This window comes from Strigops habroptila, assembly GCF_004027225.2.
Source record: "Strigops habroptila isolate Jane chromosome 13 unlocalized genomic scaffold, bStrHab1.2.pri S16, whole genome shotgun sequence".
Classification (NCBI taxonomy): domain Eukaryota; kingdom Metazoa; phylum Chordata; class Aves; order Psittaciformes; family Psittacidae; genus Strigops; species Strigops habroptila.
This window is the reverse complement of record NW_022651054.1, coordinates 6,959,495-6,980,044: the sequence shown is the minus strand read 5'-3', so window position 1 is coordinate 6,980,044 and position 20,550 is coordinate 6,959,495. Positions and strand designations below refer to the sequence as shown.

Here is a 20,550-nt window from a genome sequence, read left to right as displayed (position 1 = left end):
TTTAATCAGAGACCAGGATACTTGACTTAAATGGTTTGTATTAAACCCTTCATAAAACCAGCCATAAAATGGCATTGCACAAAATAGCGAATGGATCTTCAAGTCACAAGTAGAAAAAGCTGAAACTTTCCCAATCCTCCAGCAAACTCAAGCTATTTCATAACCAGACCAAGTGCTCTCTTACAATACCAAGACAATTGATCCCTAAAAAAAAAGCAATAACCAAAATACGCTCCTGAAGTTCTTACATAGATATAAGGCATTAAGTTATGCAGCTGCAGTCAGTACCCACGAATTCCCTCCACATTATCAGCCCAGCTCTAAAATGATGCTTTTTCAATCAATTGCTGTGTCTGCTCTGGCCTCTCCACCACCCACCCATGAAATGACGGATGGTGGCACTGAGCAAGAACGCAAGGCAAGCCTAAAAATGTCAGAATTAATCCTTTTCTCCCCCCTCCCAGATTGGAAAAAACCATTACTTTTCAAATTAATTCTCACAAAGCAATGCTGGCTCTGCTCAAAGTCAGAGTTCTGGATGAGAAATGAAAATAAGAAGCTCAGGCTCAAGTAACAGCCAGAGAAAGTCTCACTTCAAGGATTTGTCATTGTAGTGGGATATGCATATCATATAGCCAAAGGTGCAATTTGTACCTGCAATTCATTCTGTCCAGACAAACCACACCAGCAAAATTGGAGGCCGGGCCTCTATTCCTTTGAAAACTCATCCAAATATTTCTGTTGTCAGTGGTTGACAGCCTTAGAAACTCCGAGTGGCTGCTTGAAATTCATGCAGCATGCAGAGGAGTGAAGGAACAAAAGCTCCCCATGCGCTCACATCCGTAACAATTTGCCAGCGTGCTGGAGACATGGAGCTGCATCCCCTTGCTCCATGATTTGCGATGGTTTGCAGAAGCCAAGCAATGGCTTTGTCACTGCCCCAATGACACAGGCATTGGACATGTAATATCTTTCAGAATCTAAATCTCTCTCAGCTCATTTCTTTATCAAGGATTTCACTCTAGACAAATTGACACCTTCCTATTCTGAGGAACACTCTGCCAGCCATATCTAAAATTAACTTCCATAAAGATAAATTTACAGCATGACTATCTCACACTTAACAAAATGATTTGGCATTTCATTTAAAGTCTGTTCTTCCATGGTGCTTAGCAGGTAAACATCTACATCACCATCATCTTAAAAGGTCATTCTGGAACAACAGTAGAGGAAGGATATTGCCACCTGAGCCATGAGAGTCCCTTCAAAGGCATCTGCACGGATCTCCAACAGGAGATCCCACACTAGCATCCCACGAGGAGCACGAGGGCTGCTGGAGAGCCGTGGAGGTCTTGCAGGGACATGAAGGAGCTAAGAAGAGAGGGGAGGGAGTCTTCGCACACATTTACAGGGCAACAAACACCAAAGCTCAACAGCTCAATGAACAGCCCTTTGCTGACGAAACCAGATGTGAGCTTCTGGTTGCATTAATGCCACCTAAAATAATGTATTGCTTTAGGGAAATAAAAAAAGAGGGAGAAAAAAGAGTGGAAAGAATTTCACTTTCTTTCCCCTGATAAATTGTCTTTATGAACTCACCTACTTAAAATCTGGAGAGGGGCTTTGGACAAGGGCCTGTAGGGACAGGACAAGGGGGGAATGGCTTTAACCTGCTAGAGGGGAGACTGAGATGAGGTCTTAGGCAGAAGTTCTTCCCTGGGAGGGTGCTGAGGCACTGGCACAGGGTGCCCAGAGAAGCTGTGGCTGCCCCATCCCTGGCAGTGTTCAAGGCCAGGTTGGACACAGGGGCTTGGAGCAACCTGCTCTAGTGGAAGGTGTCCCTGCCTGTGGCAGGGGGGTGGGGACTGGATGAGCTTTAAGGTCCCTTCCAACCCAAACCAGTCCGGGATTCCATGAACTATCTCATTTTCAGCCAAACTACACTGGTTACTGAGCATGGCCCTGCAAATGATAAGGAGGGAAGAGCAAACAGCATCACATGAGAATATGAAAGCAACCATCACTCCTGGCTCTGGGATGGTACCTAAATGTGCATTCCTTCATGGAGCAACTGGTACTTACTTGGTTGGACGATAATCTGGTATGGAACGATCCAATGAAATTTTCTCACTGAGGTAGGAGTTGTAGCCATACTTCTCATGTGGCCCCTTTGCTTTCTCCTCCTCCTCAGGAGACAGGGTGGCTGGGAGCCCACCTTTACCACGTCCACCATAGCCTTCAATGAGACCAAGTGACTTGGACAGACCTCGAGAGAAGAAAAAAGCCACCATCACTGTTACAATTCATCACTGTTATCTCCAAACTATCAAAGAAACAAAAACCATCTGAAAATCTGTGGTGGTTCGGGTTGGTTTTCTGAAAACATTTCAAATTCTGGTTCTTTGCCTCAATGCTGGAATGAAAATTATTCAAATCTTGAAATTCCTCGTGGCTCACTGTTCCCAACAGCTCTGCCACCACAGCATCCAACCGATAACCTGTCCCAGGGATCTGGGCATTTATCTAGCTGTTAGGAAGGCTATTCAGGCCTCCTGCCCACTCTCAGAGAGGTAATTACATGTAAGGTTAGATGTCCCCAGGAGAAGGATAGCTTGAACACAGACTGAGAATAAACCAGGGTTGGTTAACTGCCAGCTGAATGAATTTTTGCTCAGTATGAACAGCATACAAATGTTATGGATTTAAAAACAATTTCCCCTCAAAGCTTTCTTATCTTTTGAAGTACAGCATTCCCATTCCTTTATCAAGTGGAATTATTTATTTATATCTGCATAGCTGAAAGAAATAGGCAAAGTTCAAAATGAGCTGCACAGAAAGAGCTACACTGATGATTTGGTGGAGATTGTGGGAAACTAAGTTCATGCTCATGTTATTATTTATTAGACAGGACTCCTTGAATTTTAATATTGTTCATTAGCAGAGACTCATATTCTTCCTTTTGTCAGAAACAAAGTATTGATGTTTTGTTTTGTTGCTTGGTTTTGGTTTGTAATAAAGAAACCAGGGTATATTCTCCTTTGTTTGAACAGCAGAGCCCTAACTCTGAGAGCAGAACTGACTGTTGTCACCACTGATGCTTTGGAAGGGACGGTAACCTTGGGATTCTGGGGAAAATGAAACCTCTCTGTTAACTGCAAAGACACCTGAGAAATGCTCAGACATTATACCCAGCAGCTTTGACTGATGAGCCTATAATGCCATTAACTGCTTTATTCCAAGACCATAATCATGACAACTAGGCACACACATCCCCCAGCATGCATTTGTCTCTCCTCACTCCTCACTAAGTATATTCCCTTATTTCTGCATTCTTACTTCCTTTACTACTGTAAACCATGCTTTGGTAAGCAGAGGTAAATCAGTGTCATTTAACCAAAGGAATCGATTAAGGTGATGGATTCACATGTGCTGGGCAGGGCTCTACCATGAGACCATCATCCTCTCTCTCGGTGCCACCCAGGACAGCAAACACAGCCGCAGGGACAGTCACAAAGATGAACATTCCCAGGTGCAGTGTGCCAGGGAGGATCTCCCTGTCTGTCCCTGTGCTGGTTAAACATTTCATCCTTCAGCTCAGGCTGTCAGAAGGGTTCAGCCATGCAGCCGGGATGTCACTTTGGTGTACAGCGCTTCACAGCAAGAGCCAAGTAATGCCTGGCAAGAAAGATCATTCATGTCCAAACAGAGGAGGATAGAATTTGCTTCCAGCTGGCTGAAAAGATGCCTCAGAAGAGGAAGGAATGAAACGAAATGGTTACAGCAGACCCTCATCCAGCCAATCCATTCATTTACCTTAAATTGCCCCATTTTAGGGCTGCACAGAGAAAGGCACATTTCTGTGAGCTTGAGACGCCTTCACTGTAACTTCAGAAATTAACCTCAGCCTAGCCCATATGGTTCCTTGGCATTTAGGTCTCAAAGGACAAGCCATCTCTCACGTCGTGTTCTAACGGCATAACACTTCAAGTGAAATATAAAATCCCAGACTGGTTTGGGTTGGAAGGGACCTTAAAGCTCATCCAGTTCCAACCCCTGCCACGGGCAGGGACACCTTCCACTAGAGCAGGTTGCTCCAAGCCCCTGTGTCCAACCTGGCCTTGAACACTGCCAGGGATGGGGCAGCCACAGCTTCTCTGGGCACCCTGTGCCAGCGCCTCAGCACCCTCACAGGGAAGAACTTCTGCCTAAGATCTCATCTCAGTCTCCCCTCTAGCAGGTTAAAGCCATTCCCCCCTTGTCCTGTCCCTACAGGCTCTTGTCCAAAGCCCCTCTCCAGGTTTCTTGTAGGCAATGATTAAGTTCCTTTGGTGATGCAGGAGCAGAAAGACACATTGCCTCTGAAGACAGTTGTTCCCCACACACAACCATCCAGAGCTGGTTTCCACCAGAGTCTTCTGCTGTGGCCTCTTAGTAGCACATGCTTATAGCATCTTCACACTTCGAAAGCCTCCAGCCCTTTGCCAAACCTGCTTGAAATTGGCCCAGAAAAGCCAGAAGTTACAGAGACACAGCAAGCAAGAAGCAGCAAGAGCATGATCCCATCAGCTTCTTTCCTTGAAGAACAAGGTTAAAAGAGTCAGAACTGTCCCCAAGTCCCAGACCAAATCCTTGTCATTCTGGTCAGGCACCAAAAGCAGAAACACTGAACCATTGCCAAAAAGTCTCTCATGAAGGCTGCTCCAGCCTATCCATAGCGATAAATAGCACTAATCCCCCTCAAAAAGGTTGATCTTTGGAGTCAATTCACTCCCCAGTGCATTTTGCAAGCTCATGAGATGGTAACGGGCTGCATCAAGATTAGATGTTCAGTGCAGATCTGTGAGCTTCACTCATCCTTAAGCCACATTCACTCAGCAAGTACCTTAGAAATGAAAACATGCTTTTATTTTCAGATCTCCTAAAACATCTGAACTTTGGGACAAAAGGAGTGTATTGCTCTAATATTGCAGAAATAGAAGGAATAAAAGACACCACTTAGAGCTGCTGAGATCTGAGTCACTCCTGCTGAAACGGCCAGACGACGGATGCCCTGGGGACTGACTAAGACTTGGTTATAAAATATAAATTATTATATATATTTTATATAAAAAAAATAATCTCTACAGCAAAATTATTCCTAGACTGAGTACAGTTGTAGTAAATATGTTAGTTTCTCCTTAAACTGGTAGTATATTTCATAAGGAGACAGGGGGTTTCTAGGACAGAGAAAACCTTGGTAAAATACAATATAATGTGATAGCAGCCTTCATTTATAAAGCCCCCAGTCAAACAGGCTCCCCTGGCAGCAAGCAGGCTAGAAAAGCATTTTGCTGCATGTCAGCCTAGATGAAGGAAAACATTAACCCAACCCATACAAAGCTCAGCTGAGGAACCTGCTGTCATTAAGGCCAGGGAAGAGGGAAGAATATCTGAAATTGAAAGGCATTTCTGAGAAACAGGGGTCCTGAGCCTTAATGCTGGGGGTGGAGGAGGGAAAAGAACAGGAGGAAATAATGTAGGAAAGATTTATGGAAAGGCAAACGTTTTGGTTGCATCCCTCTTTATTTGTTCATGCCATCCTGCTGCACGAGATAGAGCACGTACAGCTCAGAGTGAAAGGCACATTACCATAGGCAAGAAGAACGTGATGCCTCCTTCTTCTAGGTTGCCCAGAGAAGCTGTGGCTGCCCCATCCCTGGCAGTGTTCAAGGCCAGGTTGGACACAGGGGCTTGGAGCAACCTGCTCTAGTGGAAGGTGTCCCTGCCCGTGGCAGGGGGTTGGAACTGGATGAGCTTTAAGGTTCCTTCCAACCCAAACCAGTCTGGGATGCTGTGAAATAAATAGTAGTGAAATAGTACTGGAAAATAAAGAGAAAATTAAGGTAGATATCTTTGAAAAATACAGCTCTTAAGCATCACGGATCTTCCAACCCAAATAGCTCTCCCAGAGACACGTGCTTCTGGCCTTGCTTCAGCCAGAGATTTGAAGGCTAACAAGAAATTTCTGACTCAGGAAAAAAAAAGGCAAAACCAATGAGGTAAACGGCCTAATGTGTGTTACACACTGGACACAGCTTCTGTGTGGCCTCTCAGAGAAGATAGAAAGATACAACTGATGGGCTTTTAGGGATATTTTATTAGAAGCCAGAATAGATACCAAAGGGCAAAATGTCATAGGTAATGTTGGAAATGATGGAAAACTGCTGAAGTTTTTAGCGTTGTCCTGCTGATCACTGCAAATACAGACTATTAAAGGGAGGACTCATTAACGGGAAGGGTAGTTGGGATACTAACAGGCACCAACTTCCCTTTTAGCTTCAATGGAACCCGAAACCTGTATTTTCTCTTATCTCCCTGCAGCAGTTTTTACCCAGTCTTTGCTCTGACCTTTTATTAGACTAAAGAATGCAAGTTCCTCTGAATGCAAGTTACACCCACACAACACACAACCATGCGCTGCTCAAGGGCTATGGGAATTGTCATGGGAATTCCAAATACAACTGGCTCTGTCGGCTTTCCTTTGCTCTCGCTGCCTCCCCAAAGCATCCTTGTTCTTGTGCAAAGGAAACCAAAGGTAGTAGTAAAAGGATTAGAAGATAAGAAATCACTTTCTTGAGAATAAAATAGAAACAACAGTATGAATTTATAAAATGACCTTAAATACTGGAGTCCAGTGGAAAAATCAGTGGGAAAAAAACCTATAGTTATAGCCAGTGTAGATGCCAGGTATGCTTTCCCCAGGGCTGATCAAAAGCCAGTATATCCCCCTAGTCAGACACTGCAGCAGGCTTCCAACAAATCCCTCTTGCTAAAGTATCACTGCTACCACCTTCCATTTGGACACTACCTTCCCAGTGAGCTGTCTTTAGGAAATATCTAAACATCCTCAGCTGTAAGGATCCAACAGAGCTGTTGGGTGTCCTTTGCCATGCGAACGATCTGTTGGTTTACTGCAGAGATGACTGGCAAAAGGTGGTTTCAAGAAGATTTCAAACCTCTGGCTTTATGCTGAATGACAAATGTGAACTCAAAGCAGATGAATGCTGCTGGGCTCGTGCTTGGCAAGCAGGGACTTTAGCCAGACACAGACAAACTGAAAATAGAGCGTATTCTACCTGCAGTCCAACCTATTTCATCTCTAAAAATGCCCCTCTCTATGTAAGATTATTTGAATAGTTCTCACTAAAATGAAGTTGTCCAATAGAGCATCAAGACTTCACTTAAATCACTGTGGCAGGCAGCTGTGAGAAGAGCCCAGCCAGGGAAGGTCCAAAACTACCAGAAAGGAGGATGGAGCCAGGAGGGGGCTGGTCTCTGCTCCCAAGGAACAAGTGATAGTACAAGAGGAAATGGCCTCAAGCTGCACCAGGGGAGGTTTAGATGGAGATCAGGAACAATTCCTTCCCCAAAGGGTGCTCAGGCACTGGAACAGGCTGCCCAGGGCAGTGGTGGAGTCACCATCCCTGGAAGTGTTCACACACCGTGTAGACGAGGCCCTCAGTGACATGGGTTAGTGGTGGCCTTGGCAGTGCTGGGGAATGGTTGGACTTGATGATCTTAAAAGTCTTTTCCAACCTAAACAATTCTGTGATTCTATGAAAACAGGCTGCCCAGGACAGGCACTGCTCCTCAGTATAAAAATATATTTAAGGACAGATTAGATGAACATCTGTATCACAAATAATTTAAGCGCATCACGATGGGAGCAGTCAGACAACGTCAAGGCTTCTTCCCACCTTGTACTCTATGAAAAGGATGGGAGATGACAGTGCAAACTGCAGACTTTGAAGTTGTGTTTGAAATATTTTAACATAACTATACATTTATACACATATATATGTACATACAAACTCATATTCAGAATTGAAATTTTTTTATCTATATGGAAACGGAAACACGGGGAAATTACCTTTAAAGCCAGAGGGAGGATCAGCTCCTGTTGCAAGGAGAATACAGTCACCGGGAGAATTTCAAAGCCAGGCTCGCCCTGGTTAGGCCATTACATTACCAACTTCTGGTTCCAAATGATAATTTCCTGATCAAGATTTGCCTGAGGCACAAACTAACAAATCTTCCAACTGGCTGAGGCTGTTTAGTTCTGAGGGATGATGTAGGGGATTCTAAAACCTGGGACTAGTAGATGAGTTTGGACATAGATTTATGCTCGCTGGAAGTCTGAAGACATTAGTGTCTATCATTCTGCTTCATGTTTTTAAAATAACTTGTTGAAAGAGAAAAAAGCAGGATTTGGCAACAGAACTGCCTCAGAGTCAGAAAACTGTAGGCTGGGTAAAAGCTCTTTGCAGCTCAGCAGGGAGAACAGGCAGTGCCTTATGTGTAGGTATCCTGTTCAGGTACAGAAAACAAGACTGAAGATGATTTATATCCCAGAGAAAACTCTGGACACAGATGAAGCATTCCTGGCAATGTAATTAGAGAAACTCTTCCCAAGTGCGTACTGACATAACCACCCCAGGAGATGCCCTGCTGCAGGGAGCTCCCCCTTTCAAACAAGGGATCAATCCCTTTCAGTTCTTAAAGGTTTGTCCCAGAACAACCAATGACCCCCTCCTGCCACCAGCGTGCTCTGCAGTTCCGCATGGATGCAGCTTCCCTGTGTTCTTCCCACCTGCACCTTGCACTGCAGGGCACAAGGTGCTCACAGAGCTGGTGTGTGCACCCCAGAGCATCCCTGTATCAGCTGCAGGCAAAGAGACTCCTGTGACTGGGATGCAGCTCAGCACTTTTTGGGATGAAATATACTCTAATAAGCCACACCATTACATCAGCTAGTGCAAGATATATGTGCTGTAAGAAAGGATATGTATTTTTCAGCACTGATATATTTGGGGCAGTTGCCAAGTACTGGAGTGACATATGTAGCACCAGCAGCTGACTCCCAGCTCCAGATAACAGACTTGGATCTGAGAGGGGGATGGATGAAGTGTATTTGCAGAAAAGGTAAAGAGAAGAATGTGTTGTAGCAAACTCACTTGCTCACTCTGACACAAATTCAAATTTATATCTCTAACATATGGGACCATCATAGTCTAGAAATATCTGTGTTATTTACTGGAGAGAAGAAAGGGGAAAAAAGGCAAAAAGTAGATCACCACATATAACGAAAAGGAAGATTAGGGTCAAAAACATCACTAAGATGATTCATCTGACCCCAGGCACACTGCACCCATGTTCACAACGTCGAAGAAATCCAGTCAGCTCATTTATTAAACCCTGTCTAAGGCCAGCTTTCAAGGATTTGCTCTTACTGGGACACAGGCACAATCATTTCCCCAGCAACACACAACAAAACCTATTTCCATGAAGTGTTTAGAACAGTCTCAGTCTTCTCACTGTTATTTTATATTGGCACAAACCATCACAGAGAACACTCACACTCAATAATAATAAGCAATAAGCAAGCAAAGAATACTCTCAGAGAGGAGAAGGGTAAATCTACAGAAGAGCACCCAACATGACCAGATACACATAATGAGACCTAAACAGACACAGAACAGACTTCCAGTGCAGCAGAGCAAGCCTTCCCAGCACAGCACAGCAGTCTGGGACATGGAATCATAGAATCAACTGGGACATAGAATCATCAAATCAAGCAGGTTGGAAAAGACCTTTGAGATCATCAAGTCCAACTGTTCACCAGCACTGCCAAGGCCACCACTAACCCATGTCACTAAGGGCCTCATCTACATGCTGTGTGAACACTTCCAGGGACGGTGACTCCAGCACTGCCCTGGGCAGCCTGTTCCAATTCCTGAGCACCCTTTGGGGAAGACATTTTTCCTAATCTCCAGTCTAAACCTTCCCTGACGCAGCTACATTCAGAGGCAACACACTCCAGCATGAGCAGCCTGGAATCAATTCTTTTCAAGGACCCTTCATCTCCACCATCGGTCACGCAAGTGGCTGCAGACAAAATGCTCCCCAGGCTTCTCCCTCCAGGCCCGTTTTGCCTTTTTGCCCTCTTAAGACTAGACTAGTGTGACGTGAGCAGGGCTGGTTGCTCCAGTCATAAACCTGAGAGTTACCTCTGGAGGCTCCAGGCCAAGAGAGGGCTCTAGGCACACAGCAGCTACTGTGGATGCTCTGTGGGAGGTGAATATTCTGTACAGAAGCAAAACAGAACCTCAGACTGGTTTGGGGTGGAAGGGACCTTAAAGCTCATCCAGTTCCAACCCCCTACCCCAGGCAGGAACACCTTCCACTAGAGCAGGTTGCTCCAAGCCCCTGTGTCCAACCTGGCCTTGAACAGTGCCAGGGATGGAGCGTTTTCTCCAATCAGGCCAGGGATGGGGCAGCCACAGCTTCTCCTCACATTGACACAGCAAGGTTAAAGAGCAACACCAAAAGCTTTGTCCAGCGATACGCTTGCAGTGAGTTAACATACAGCTCTCTGAAAACTTATGAATTGTCATAAAAGAGTCTGCATTAGCAGCCTTCCAGTGCAATATAACACCAATCATGGCAGGATTCACATTAAAAATCTGATACTGTTCCACTAACTGCAAAGATCAATTTAGGGTGCGTCACCATTCAAAAGACAGACAAGGTCTTTGGTCCTGCACCTAATGGTGTATTGATTCAGCAGACACCCAAGTGCCAGCTCTGCACTTGATGGACTTTGCTGAAGCGCCCAAGGTATCCCCATACATGCCAAGTAACTTGGAGCCTATTGGCTAGTTTGGGACACAGGAGCTGGAATGAGAAAGGCCAAGGGTAAAAGCAATCTTGCATATTGATGCTCGTCTGCCATGAGCCTGTTTGGGTGATGAATTAAGCAATTGTCTGCTGCTTTATTTTTAGAAGATAGATTGCAATTCAAGCAAGTACAAACTATCCTGCTTTCCTATTTGAGCTGCCTGGAAATCAGTCTGGCAGGACACATGCCTACGTGCAAGACCTGCTCAGAGATGATGGCAGGAGCAGCACAGATGGCAGCTCATTTGTCCAGAGAAGTTAAAGATAGGGGCTTTGAGCAACTTTTGGAACAAGATGATCTTTAAAGGTCCTTCCCAATCCAAACCATTCCTCTGTGATGACTCTGTGATTCTGCACAGAGGTCTCCCCATTCATTTTGAGACCCAACCCAAGCATCAGAAAGGACAAAGTAAAATTAGGATGCATTGTTCATTAAAACATCTTCTTTAGTGTAGGCAGTTTAAGAAGTTCCCAAACTTTTCTGTCCTCAGCAGCAAAACCTCACCCCTCTCATCTGTGCTGATGACATTCTGCAAACTCTTCATCCCCAGGTAGTCACTTCCTACCAGCCACTGACAGAAACCCAGGCACAGAGGAACCTCCTGTTTGACTCCACATTGCTGCTTTCATGCTCCAGTGTAACATTTGACTTCTTTAAGTAACACGGTCCATTCCCACCCCATCACAACCCTTCTGCATTCAGTCAGAGCTGCTGCTAGAGCACACCACAGAGATGCTGAGCTTCAGTGCAGCTCAGGACCAAGCAGCCATAGGTGGAGAAACAAGTACTTAAATCCATCTTGCCCCAGAGAAACTATGACTAGAGTCATACCAGCAGTGCGACGGGGCTACCCCCGGGACTAGAGCAGAGCCACAGGAAAAAGTATGGAAACTGGAAGAGAACAGAACCCACAAAAACACAAGGCAACATTTTTTAAACCCCATTCAAAGGTTAAAAATAATATTTTGCACTTCTATTTTTACAAGGAATCTGTTATTTCCAGATCGTGTTTCTATAACAAGCTGTTAGTGTTTGTGGTTTCTTTTAATGCATGTTCTTGTTTTCCTTTTTGTAAAACATTTCTTCTCTCCATAGATTAGCCTGTTGGAAAGGGGGAAAAAAAATTGCCATTTGGGAAGAAATGAGATGAAGAAATACCACACTGCAGAGCAGACATCATAAGCACAAAGCTGGCTACTCCGTTTGGGGTTTATGGTTATGTGATAAGTTACACATTCAGCACACAACGTGTATCAGCCCCAGGCATGGGGCATCTCTTCCCCAGAGCTACTGGGAGCCAGGGAATGGGGAAGGGAAGGAAACTGGAGGTAGTCACCAAACCACTGTACCAGCTCAGGCTGTAACACCTTGCAGATGCTAACGAAGCCAAGCAAGAAGGGGTCCTCAGCATACTTCCAAGTCTCTCTACATGGGCCCTTTGATCCATATTAGCCCTGCCCCGGGCTACCCCTAAATCTGGTCATGAAGCTATTCTTTGAAGACCTACATATTGGAGAAGAGATGACACTGCCCACAATTGGCTCTCCCAAAAGAAGAATGAACATCTTGAAGCCAACATACAATTACGATGTTAACGCAGATGCAAAAAGAGAAACTTGGAGTTAAAATGTGCATCTTCATGCAGTGTGTGCATCCTTCTTCCTGCTAATTGAGTTTTACTGAGCTGTGAACTTACTACCTACTTTTTAAGGTCAAGAAAGTCAATTTTACAGGGTTTTGCTTAGTGAGTTTAATTCCTTTGATAAGACTTGTTCTGCCTGTGTTCAAATGCTGTTCTCGCTCAGTGACCAAGCCAATTTCTTGTTGGTTTACTGGTGTGCATTCAGTGCTCTCACACATACAGGACACCCCAGAGAACACTTCTGCTCTTCACATTTCTTCCCATCTGTTTATGCTCTGCAAATTGGTCATCGGGGTGACACACCATGACTTGGAACATCTAAGGACAGAAATAAAGGCACTAATTTGGTCATCAGAGAGAAATATTCTCCACTGCGATGCGTTTACTCTTGTACACATCTGCATTCTCCACACACACCCACTATTCACAGATCCACGGTGGTTTATGCAAAGTATGTATTATTGTGATGAACAGAGAAGCACAATAGATATCTCTTATTGCTAGATAAGATATTAGATACCTCTCGGATTGCTCTAATAGGTCTTAGTCTCTATATGGCAACGTCAGAGCTGTAAGTTCACGTACTTTGCTACCAAATGCAAGTTACTGAACTCAGTGAAACTACTCAAGAGCTGAAGTAAAGCATAAGCTTAAATGCTTTGCCAGATGGGGGTCTCGAGGAAGGAGACCTGGAGCTTGCTCTCTACCATCAATGCAAGTTTATGAATGGTTATGCTGTACAGCATTGCAAACAATTCCTAAGAGGCCACAGATCTGTGACTATTTAACTTTGTGTTTCTATAGAAAGCTTCTGATGATAGGCACTAAGTGCTTTAAAAACATAATTAATGCTCAAAGCACTCCTGAGAGGGAGCTAAATGTATGACTCAGATTTTAAACTACCTGAAGTAGGACCATCCTTGCTCTTTATGTAAAACACTTGGTACAGAGGGTACATGGTATAACAGGGTCGGTCCCATTGGGTTTGCTTCTCCAAGAGAACACAAGTGAAAACATAACTCACTCCTATTCTAGGTGGTCAAACACAGAAAATAACTTGGCCAAGGTGACTTAGCCAGAAAAGGTCAGTGTTTAGAGATAGAATGTGAGTTCTTAGGAAATTAAAGAGCTTCCTACCTCCAGAACAACATATACCCGCGGGGTTTCCTCCAGAGGCCCTCCCTCAACTAAACACCACCAAATGACAGTTAACATCAGAACACTCATCACACAACCACCTCCTGTCCCAGGAGCGCACACCCTGTGCCAAGTCACAGCCAGAACCTGCCCTGGAGGAGCCAAGGTCAGGCCAGAGACTCCTCCTCATATTCCAGTGAATAATAAGTAATTCGCCCCTAAAAGCTGTGCTAATGAGTAGCTCTCCAGCACACAGGAATTGACTGTTCTTTTTGTGTCAATACCTAGAGTCAAAAAAAGATTTAAATGCCTTCCACTGCTTGTTCTAGACATGGAGAAAGTTATCAAGGCTCTATTTTAATTAATGTCCAAATTAATCATCTTTAGCAATTTGGGAAATATCTTTTGAGCAAAAAGCATGTTCTATCTTCTTCTTGTTCCTCCACCTATCAAGGGAGGAACACAATTCACGCCCCCCGCGCAGAGCTGCCCGCTTCACCCATAAACAGATTAAAGGACTTAAGAGGGAAAGACAGGCTGTTGGATGATACCCCGGGTCACCAACCTCATTTAGCAGCTCCATGACTTTCCAGGTCAGGTTTACCAGGGAATCAGATTCCCAGTGGAAAATGCAGCCGCACTGGACATGAAGCTGCCGGAGCTGAGCCCCATCCCTCCAGTGATCAAGCAGGTTCTGGGGATGCTGAGGAAGAGATGCCTTGAAAAGATGCTCTTTCTCAGAAAAGGAGCTTACAATTCCACAACTGATTACAAATCCAGTGCTTACAGCAGAGAATGAAAACCAGTCCTTACTGGGAGCTCGGGGCAGGCAAAGGGAGCTGAGGACCTAAACTGGGGACACCTTCCTCTAGCAGGACAGGGTCACACTGAGGAAGAAGGGGATCGTTTCTTCTCCCCCACTCTTTCCCAAGGACATCCCTTCCAGGATCTGCCACATTTTTCCTTCCTGCTTGCCATGACAAAGCCTCTCACACACCCCGAGTTTGCAGAGATTGCATTCTCCTTGGGGAAATCATTTATTTATGAGCAAAACACAGCTCCTGCTTCAGACGCAGGTCAAGAGAAAACACAAAAGCATTACATTCATTTCTCCATGTTTACTTATTAAGGATATATCACCTTCTGACAACAGCCGAGAACAACTTGGATCTACAGTTCAAAGAGAATAAGAAATGTTGAGCAGGAAGCAAGGAAAAGCAGGGGAAGCAGTGAGCTCCTCTCCTGACTCATCTTTTGGGCTTAGATTTTCAGTTTACAGTACACACTCTCAAAGTGGAAGGTGCAAGACTGAAGTATTGCCAGCACTTACTCTTCAGTGTTGCTTTTCAGTGTGAAGTTTTCATCATGCCAGAAGTTCACATCTCTGCTTCCACTCTGACCACCGGGCACTGCTACAGTGACCCTGTGCTCATGGTCCTCCTGTCATAGTCCTTGACCTTCCACGGTCAAGTGGCTTTCCAATCACAGCCCTGGATCCTCATTCACAAGCCCTACCCTGTGCACCATGCAGCCCTTCCTTTCCCCTTTCATAGAATCACAGACTGGTTTGGGTTGGAAGGGACCTTAAAGTTCATCCAGTCCCAACCGCTGCCACAGGCAAGGACACCTTCCACTAGACCAGGTTGCTCCAAGCCCCGTCCAGCCTGGCCTTGAACACTGCCAGGGATGGAGCATTCACAACTTCTCTGGGCAACCTGTGCCTGTGTCAGCGCCTCACCACCCTCACAGGAAAGAACTTCTTCCTCATATCTAACCTGAACTTCCCCTCTTTAAGTTTAAACCCATCACCCCTTGTCCTATCACTACAGTCCCTAATGACAAGCCCCTCCCCAGCATCCTCGTAGGCCCCCTTCAGATACTGGAAGCTGCTCTGAGGTCTCCACACAGCTTCTCTTCTCCAGGCTGAACAGCCCCAATTTTCTCAGCCTATCTTCATATGGGAGCTGCTCCGGTCCTTCCCATTCAGGTATGGACTTGGGCTTGAAACAAAGACTGCAGAACTTTTACATCTGAAATCTGAAGTTTAACTTCCTAAGTCTGGGAAAGGTTTCCCTGGAGGAAACACAGAAGGAACCCGTGAACCTGACGTGCTGCTGGCACCTCACCGTGCTCTGCATGAACTTAAAAGCAAGCCATTAGACTGATTTGCATGAATAAAAGTAAGTTGTATGCCTCAGAAACCAAAGTCGTGATCCCTGGGTGGAAAGGCATGAAGCTTGCAACCTGCATGACAGCACCTGAAGGCACTGCAGCGTTGGCAATTACTCCCCATACCTTCTTCCACAGATTAAGCCAAGTATCAGAACTACTGAACCTAAGCTGCTAATGGCTTCGTAGCAGTCTGACTTCACAGGAGTCCTTCACCTTATTTCAGTAAGCCTTAAGACACATCCTTTTTATCTAGAACTGTCCAATTTCCTGAGGGTTGCTGCCATTTGGAACTCAACACTTGCTGAGTCTCGTTTCAGGGAAAGTTTCTCCTGTGACACATCACCCCCATTACCTACTTGTACCTGTCATCACTTCCTCAAGGTACAAACCTAATCTTGGTACCAGGCAGATAAGCAACAGTTTGAACCAGGCTCTATCCTACATGCGTGCAGATGCTCAATGATCCACACTGGGAGAAGAGGAAGAGGGAATAAAACATAGAAAAATACAGCACAAAAATAATAGGTATATTTGTGCTGCTCAAGATTTCAGTTCCAAATTGGGTATGCCTATGGGGCTGGCAAGAAAGGGAGTTTCACATACTAGAAAACAAAAGCTACAAAAGTAACAAAACTAATAATTTAATAATTTTTCAAAGGTTGTATTTCTGGGAGGATACATTTAGAAGGACAGTGAGTCCAGAGGAGGCCACGGAGATGCTGCGAGGGCTGGAGCAGCTCTGCTCTGGAGACAGGCTGAGAGAGCTGGGCTGGTTCAGCTGGAGAAGAGAAGGCTCCTTAAGGGGAGACCCTAGAGCAGCTCCCAGTGCCTAAAGCGGCTACAAGAAACCTGGAGAGGGGCTTTGGACAAGGGCCTGTAGGGGCAGGACAAGGGGAACGGCTTTAACCTGCCAGAGGGGAGATTGAGATGAGCTCTTAGGCAGAAGTTCTTCCCTGTGAGGGTGCTGAGGCGCTGGCACAGGGTGCCCAGAGAAGCTGTGGCTGCCCCATCCCCGGCAGTGTTCAAGGCCAGGTTGGACACAGGGGCTTGGAGCAACCTGCTCTAGTGGAAGGTGTCCCTGCCTGTGGCAGGGGTTGGAACTGGAGGAGCTTTTAAGTTCCCTTCCAACTCAAACCAGTCTATGACAGTATTATGTCCTTTAGCCCAAAATATTTGTCACAGTTTAAATATACACATCTTGTAAGAAATATGGTGCTCATTTGAACTAAACCAGCCTCAAATATCAATAGCTCCTGGACCAAGTCTTTGAAAGAGAGCAACAGCCCATGTGCTACCCCCAAAACATCCCTCCCCCTCCTGTCCACCAGCACATGCAGGTTCCTTGCAACCTTAAGTGAAACCACTGCCCAGTGTTCAACACCAATCCAGCCCCCTCCTCGGAGGATGGAGACACCAGAGGGAACTTTGAGTGACTAAGGACTAAATGGACATTGTTGGCTACAAGTGATGTCCCAGCAGGCTATTCTGCTCCTGTATAACTGAGGGCAGAGATAAAAACCTCAAGATGAGAATATCTGTCAAAAAAGGACTATATATGTTTACTAATTTTTCAAAAGGTCTCAGGGCATGTTCCCCTGGTTTTGCACAGATTAATTAGAGAAACCAGTTAAGCCATTAACTGGAAAGGCTGTGAATGTGTCATTTCATCCTTTATTTGTACCGAGCCTAACTCAATGAGATCTCAATACATGACTGGGTTTCCTAAACACTACCTAGGCATGAGTAACTAATGGCAACAGCAATAAATGCAATATATTTCAGGTGACTGCACGACTCCAGGAAGATGGTGTTGATCAGAACAACTTTATCACCCTCCCTATGCGCCTGAGCAGGGATTTGAGCCTGGACTGAGGGCTCTGTGTGCTAGTGCCAAACCAAGAAAGGATGGGTAAGCCTCACCTATGCAGTATTCGACATGGCTTAAATGTATGGGATTTAATTATTGTCTTGGTTGGGCTTCAGGGACTAAACACAGTTTTGCCAAATCTGCTTTTATCTTTTGCACTGTCAAAACTCACATCTCCAGCCAACACTGGCTGCCACTCCACTGGCTGAGTTTTAAACACTTGCCTGTGTTTTGGAAAATGAACATCCCTCCCCTCTCAAGGCTGGAGAATGAGCTGCATCTCATCTAGGAGAGAAAACCCCATCTGCTGCCTGCTACTGGGCTGCAAATACAGGAGAGGAAGGAAAGGAAAGTGCATCAAAAAGTAATAGCAGGAAACTTCTATTAGCATCTGAGGAGCAACATGTACCTATGCAGATGAGCTTTAAGGTTCCTTCCAAACCAAACCATTCTATGATTCCACGATACTGCTGCCAGAGAAGCTCATGTAACTTCCTAGGGCAAGTTGACTGGACTTTGTGTTTGCAATTACAATTTTCACATATTCTTCAACCTTAATGCCTACAAAATCCACCATTTCCAAGCATCACCTACCTCTTACCTTACAGGAGATCATAAGGCAATGGAATCACGAGTATTTTCCAAGCACAGGGCTGTGTGTGGGCTGTCAGTCAGGGGCACGGCAGCCCCTCGGGATCACTGGAGCCAGTGCCACAGAGCAGACTGCCCGGTATGTCTATCCACACCACATCATAATAAATGTTTCCCATATGAACTCTGAAATGAATACAGAGTAATTGCAGACCTCATTCCATAGCTCCCCGTATGATACATGCCTGTAATTGTCTGCAGAACATAACTTGCTCTTTATGTTAGAAAAGAGTGATCCTGCTGTGTAGATTTCTGGTATTCATTAGAACTGCCATTGGGAATTCTGCATTAAGCTGTGCATGGGTCAAATGAAATCATAACCACCTGCAAATCATTACACATATATGAGGTCTAATCCTACAATATCCTACACTTAGTAACCAAGTACTAAGTCCTATTTCCTACTATTAGTAACAGAAGAAATTCTGAGATTCTGGTAAAAATTTTCAGCTATTCCCAATTGATGGCCAGGAAAAAAAAAAAAAAAAAAAATCAGTAACTTTTCTTCTCTGGTTTGATCCCATATTCCCAGTGTAGTCATTGCTCCCCTATCCAAACTAAGCACATCATGTTTTCATTCACATGATTCACTATTAAGTTAAATTTAAACAAAGTCCATATGTTGGCATCAGCTACTAAGAGGTGTTCAAGGCCAGGCTGGACGGGGCTTGGAGCAACCTGCTCTAGTGGAAGGTGTCCCTGCCCGTGGCAGGGGGTTGCAACTGGATGAGCTCTAAGGCCCCTTCCAATCCAAACCATGCTGGGATTCTAGGATTCTAAGTACCTCATGGCCCAAAGAAGCAACCACATCTCCATGAAGCTCACTGCACCCTCCTCCTTCCAGCACAGTGCTCTTGCAAGCCACACTAAAGTAACGACATACGGTTGCAATATCCCATAGACAAAGAAGAGACGGAAACAAATCCCTAATGACACTGTACCCAGGTTTAGGTAGAAAATCTATTATTTGAGTGCACCCAGCTGAGCTCTTCCTGGAAGAGCCCAAAGCTCTTTAGCAATCACAGAGGATCAGGACCACAGATTAGAACTCGCTCAATCACTAGCAAGAGCATCACCCAGACACCTGCACGCTGCCGACTCAGGGGCTCTCTGATGCCATGGGCATCCCTGCGGCACCCTCTCAATGCCTCCTGACCAGGCAATACCTAGGCTTAGTCCTACTGAGCTGATAAATTATTCATGTCAACTAACCAAACACTAATATAAGGAGAAAAGAAAAGGAAAGAAGAGCAGCAGGATAGTAAATGAAGATAGATGGGTTTGGATTAGCATGCAGCTCTTGAATTGCAGCGTTACCTAACACATTAGAGCTGTCTGCAGCTGTCTGAGAAGGAAGATGGTCTAATCACCCCTTTCTTTCCATCAGGAAAGAATGTACCTCTCTGAATCCCACCCAACAGTCTGGGATCCTCGGCTTTCATTTAACCTCCCAATGTCCTGAGCAGCCTCCAAACTCTCAGGGCATAGTGGGTTGAGGTCAGTTTTAATCCCCAAATATTTGAGCTAAAGGTAGAGCAAGAATCCACCCTGGCACCAATAACAAGGTTAGAGGCAAGTAATCCATGACCTTTATCTAGTCATTTCTGCATGCTGTATTATAGCTACAGAAGTTGGCTAAATCACTCATATCAGAGACTCACTAAATCTGCTTATGCCTAAAAAACAGTCCACAGGCATACACACACATAAATTAACTAAAGACAATCTGGAGAATTTCAGCTTCGAAAGCCAGAGCTTTTGGAAGCTGGGAATGTCTGATCACAGCCACCCATAGAAGTGTTTGGGTTATTCAAGTGCTGCCGCTCCCCAGAGCAGCGGATCCGTACAACTAACACCCGACTTATTCCCATCTAACATGACATCTATCACACCCCAAAAAGTCAAACCTAAGATATGCATTTTCAGTTCCCCAACTGCTGCAGAAAGCACACTCACGCTGTACCCAGAGACACATGGAAGTCTCAGAGGTGACAAGTCAAGTCTTGAAGGCAGCCAGATGGAGGATCAAGCTATGGAGATGTAAAGACAAGTGGAGGAAACACAGATTTCTTGCATCTTTCTGTACCTCTGACTTGGATTGGCCATAAGCCACTGCCAAGCCTTAAGACACTGCAAAATAAAGGATGTTTCTTAATCTTGAGGTGGTGACCATTCAACTGCAGGACAAGCTGCCCATGGCCCGGTGTTAGAGGAGCAATAAATAACACCACTGCTTTGCTGTTGCCATTCCCTGCAACACCAAGCTGACAACAGCGGAGAAATGACAGCACTGGGGCTCTGGTGTTTGGTCCAGAACAAACTGATAGCAATTAAGGCATCAAAGACAAGAAGAGCACTATTAAT

The 20,550-nt window shown here is 45.1% G+C and overlaps 1 protein-coding gene across 1 annotated transcript in view; it reads right to left on the bottom strand.

Moving 5' to 3' along the window:
* Positions 1-20,550, bottom strand: part of GALNT17 (polypeptide N-acetylgalactosaminyltransferase 17) — a 194,561-nt gene that overhangs the window by 143,843 nt on the left and 30,168 nt on the right. Inside the window, 1 exon segment of the mRNA XM_030472544.1 lies at positions 2,083-2,266. Coding sequence (XP_030328404.1) covers positions 2,083-2,266 — 184 coding nt within the window.